The following is a 3,784-nucleotide window of genomic DNA, read 5'->3' as shown; positions in this document are numbered from 1 at the left end:
AGCCTCCCTCAACGCCTCCTTCACGCCCCGCGGTCGGTGTGACTGACCGCGGACATGTCGCTTCACTGCGATAGTCTGCCAGACCTGCTGCTCACAACCTCCTCACCTCCGATTCTTTCTCCTGCTCTGTCTCTCCTGACTTCATCTTCCTCTCTTCTCTCCCTCTCCTCTCCCCTCCTCTGTTGAATGGTTCCCAGTCTTCTTCTTGAGGGACCCTTGAGTATACATACACACATATATATAGGTCTTAAGACACGCTATATAAAACCTATGTTGTATTATTATTATTATTATTATTATTACTACTATTATTATTATTGTTTCAGCAACGTTTTAATGACCATACCTAATTATTTTGATAATATCAGTTAGATTGATAACTGATTTGTTGATAAATAGGAATAGTATATTGACCATATGAGAACAGACAGACAGGCAGGCAGGCAGGCAGGCAGACAGACAGACAGATAGATAGATAGATAGATAGATAGATAGATAGATAGATAGATAGATAGATAGATAGATAGATAGATAGATAGATAGATAGATAGATAGATAGGAATAAAAGCAATAATAGAACACAAAATATATACAACATTAAATATTATATATTATAGAAAAAACTACATAAACATATAGAAGGTTTAAAGATGGTATTATGATTTCATATATCTGAATTACGTACTGTAGTGCAAAAAAAAAATATTCATTGCAATAATAATAATAACATCAATTGTTTAATGAACCATTGTGAACTCATACAAGGTTACACAAAAACAAGCTGGAGCCATGCAATGCATCCTTCTCGTGTAAACTTTTGTATTGTTCAGGTTTTTTGAAGCGTGGTTGGTTGTGTGGCACATTGATCATTCATACAGCATTAGTAAAATGTTCACTCTCCTGCACCAAAGTCCATCAACGTTCTGATTGATGCAACAACTGCTTAACCGCTCCTGTGTGCCATGAGATAAAATGACTGATTTCATTCTTGTGGGGATTGAGTTGTCTCAAAAAATTACAATTGATACAATGTCAATTGCTCCTCGTCCTTCTTACGTCATTGCTTCAGGTTCTGAGTGCATGCTTCCAAAGTTAGCAACAGCCTGCGGAGTGGCTGCCGGTGGTGGGGGGACTTCTCATAAACGCGGCGCAATGCCGTGCTAAATTTGAGAACATGCTCTATCTGGCTTTCCATAGTGGCTTCAATGGACTCGCTGGTGGACAATGCTTTGTAGCTGTCCTTAACCACTGCCTGCAGCTTCTTAATCCGGTTCTGCAGAGTCACCAGGTATGCTAGGTCTCTGTCTTTACTATCCTGCTGATCTACAATGTCAGAGTCCATGGTGGAGCTGGTGCTGCATAGTTGCATCAGTTGCTTCTTTTGCCATGCAAGCCTCTTATCAAGGCTATCCATGCTCACCTGAAGCTCCGCGATCTCACATTCATGCTCCTTTATGTGCTTGTGTGTCTCCTTGATTTTGCGTTGGATGTGCTTTATGTTGATGCTCAGCTCAAACTTTGTAGTTTGTTTGCTAACACTGTACACCATGGCCTCCCGACGTTCAATGATGGACTCTCTCCTCACCACTGTTGTCTCACTTTCCCTCAGCAGGTTCTCCTGCTGTTTCTTGAGCTGGTTGATTCGCACCTCCATTCGGTGGATCTCAGCCTTCATCATCTTGATTTCGACATGTAATTCATCAGAGTCCACAGCTGAAAGAGTCTCTTTGACAAGCTGGGTCTTTTTCTCCCACAGCAAGATTTGCTGCTCAGCTTCCACCAGAGTGCTGAGTAGTCTGTCTTTTTCAGTCTGGGTCTTCTCATGTTTCATCTGCATCTGAATTACCTCCCGCTCTGCTTCCCTTATTATGAGAAGAAAATCTGTTTCCATCAGAACATTCTCCTGCTCCAGCACCTGGCTGAGCTGTCCATTCTTGGTGAGCAGTGTGTTGAGCTTCACCAAGTCCCCCCTCAAGATCTCTTTGTTCTTCTCCAGCTCTGCCAGTTCTTGGCGCTCACTGTCAATCTGATTCTCCCAACGTATTTTCTTCTGCTCCATTGCAGTGAATTGCGTCTGCAATTTGAGTATGTGCTTGCTGGTGACCTCCATATCCTGAGTCAGTTCTACGAGAGTCCCCTGTCGTTTCATCCAGAGCTGCTTGTGACTTTTGATGTTTGCTTCCATCTCCTCAATCTGAGCCATCGCTCTCTCTAGGTTAATCTGCAGAGGACTTAGGTCGTCACGCCCCGTGCTGGCGACGATGTGACCGATCTTTCTGTTGAAGTTGGCAATGGCGTTCTGCTTCTGCTTGATGTCTGAAATACAGGAAAAAATACTAACCTGCACGCCATTGACACGCTGATTGTACTGTTCCATCTCTTGGTCTAGGGCCTCCTGAACGAAGGCCAGGCTTTCCAGATGATTACTGATCTTGTTGCTCTCCAAGGCCACCGCTGTCATCTCGTCTTCCTTCTGCCACAGTTGAGAGATCTTTTCTTCCTTCAGTGTGCTGGTCTTGCGGGTGAGCTTTTTTGAGTATTTAGAAGCCCTGTTGTGGATTATCTCCTGTGAAATGTAGTTAAGGATCTTGTCCTCTAACTCCAAACGAATGGCACTCTCTTTTTCCACCTGCCTCTTTTGAACAGTAATTTCAGCCAAGTGTCCGTTGGTTTCCTTCATGAGAATTTCTAGGGCTATCTCTGTCTCTGTCAGAGTGTTGAGGCAGGTGCTGTGCTGAATTTGAATATCATTTTGCTGCTTCTCCTTTTCAATGATCAGCTTCCTGGTGGCGGCTACATTCCTTTTGGAAAAGTAAAGCCGGTACGTCAGTGCTTCATTTCGCTCATGCTCTTCGTCGCTTGATTTCATATAGGCTCTAATCTCGCTGTCCAGGAAGTTCATCTGGTCATCCATTGTGCGCATAGCATCCTGCATGGCACTAAATGCCTCGTCTCGTCTCTCCATACCCAACAGGCTTTTGTTCCACTGCTGAAGCAAATGTTTACGCATCATCAACAGAGACTCAATTTCCATCTCAGCCTCAGAATAGGCCTGTTTGACTGTCCGACACTCCTCTGCTTTAACACTGGTCTGGGCCTCATACATGGCAATCTGCTGAGTCAGCGCCTCCATTTCCTTTGTTAGACGCTCCACATACAAATCTTGCTTTTTTTTCTCATCTTCTGCCCGGGTCTTCTCAGCTCCTGCTCTGCCTTGAGCATTCTTTGTGGCATTGAAATGAATGCGCAGATCATCGCCGACTCCCTGTGTAAAGACAAAGTGCAGCATCAAGGTGTCATACTCAGCCTGCAGCTGGGACAAACCGGCTTTGGCTTTGCTGTGGCGGTTGGAAGTCATGGAATACTGACTTTTCACTTCTCCCATTAGTGACTGTGCCTGCTGGTGTTTGTCTTCTGCATGTGACTTGGTCTGATCATAATCCTCCAGGCTGTTGTGAAGTCTGGCCAACTTTGCCTGAATCCTGGACATCTCAACGCCAGTCTCCAGTGTGTGTTTGGCATCTTCCTTCTCCTGTGCCACATGCTCCTCTAATTGCAGGTTAATCCTATCTAGCTGCCTTCTCAGCTGTCTGCTCAGAGTAGACTGTAGCCTTTGGACAAGGGGGTGTTCAGGATGAAGAATAATTAACTGCTCCTCTTCCTCATCCTCCAACCACGGCTCCTCATTCTCCATGTTTTCTGATGTCATCTGCACCGGAGTAGCATTGTAAGTATTTGCAGTTGCTGCTGCATCGTCCATGTTGGTGTGTCCAGTGCTGTCCAT

The 3,784-nt window shown here is 44.7% G+C and overlaps 1 protein-coding gene across 1 annotated transcript; it reads right to left on the bottom strand.

The window, feature by feature from the left end:
* Positions 1-1,057: 1,057 nt before the first annotated feature.
* On the bottom strand, positions 1,058-3,784 carry LOC310925018 (coiled-coil domain-containing protein 40-like; the record flags this gene model as incomplete). The annotated part of the gene is made up of 1 exon (XM_083886884.1): positions 1,058-3,784. One exon carries the CDS (start codon positions 3,782-3,784, stop codon positions 1,058-1,060), a length of 2,727 nt encoding a protein of 908 aa, XP_083743010.1.

Source organism: Microchirus variegatus (assembly GCF_963457635.1).
Source record: "Microchirus variegatus genome assembly, chromosome: 3".
In the NCBI taxonomy this organism is placed as follows: domain Eukaryota; kingdom Metazoa; phylum Chordata; class Actinopteri; order Pleuronectiformes; family Soleidae; genus Microchirus; species Microchirus variegatus.
This window is presented reverse-complemented; position numbering and strand designations above follow the sequence as displayed.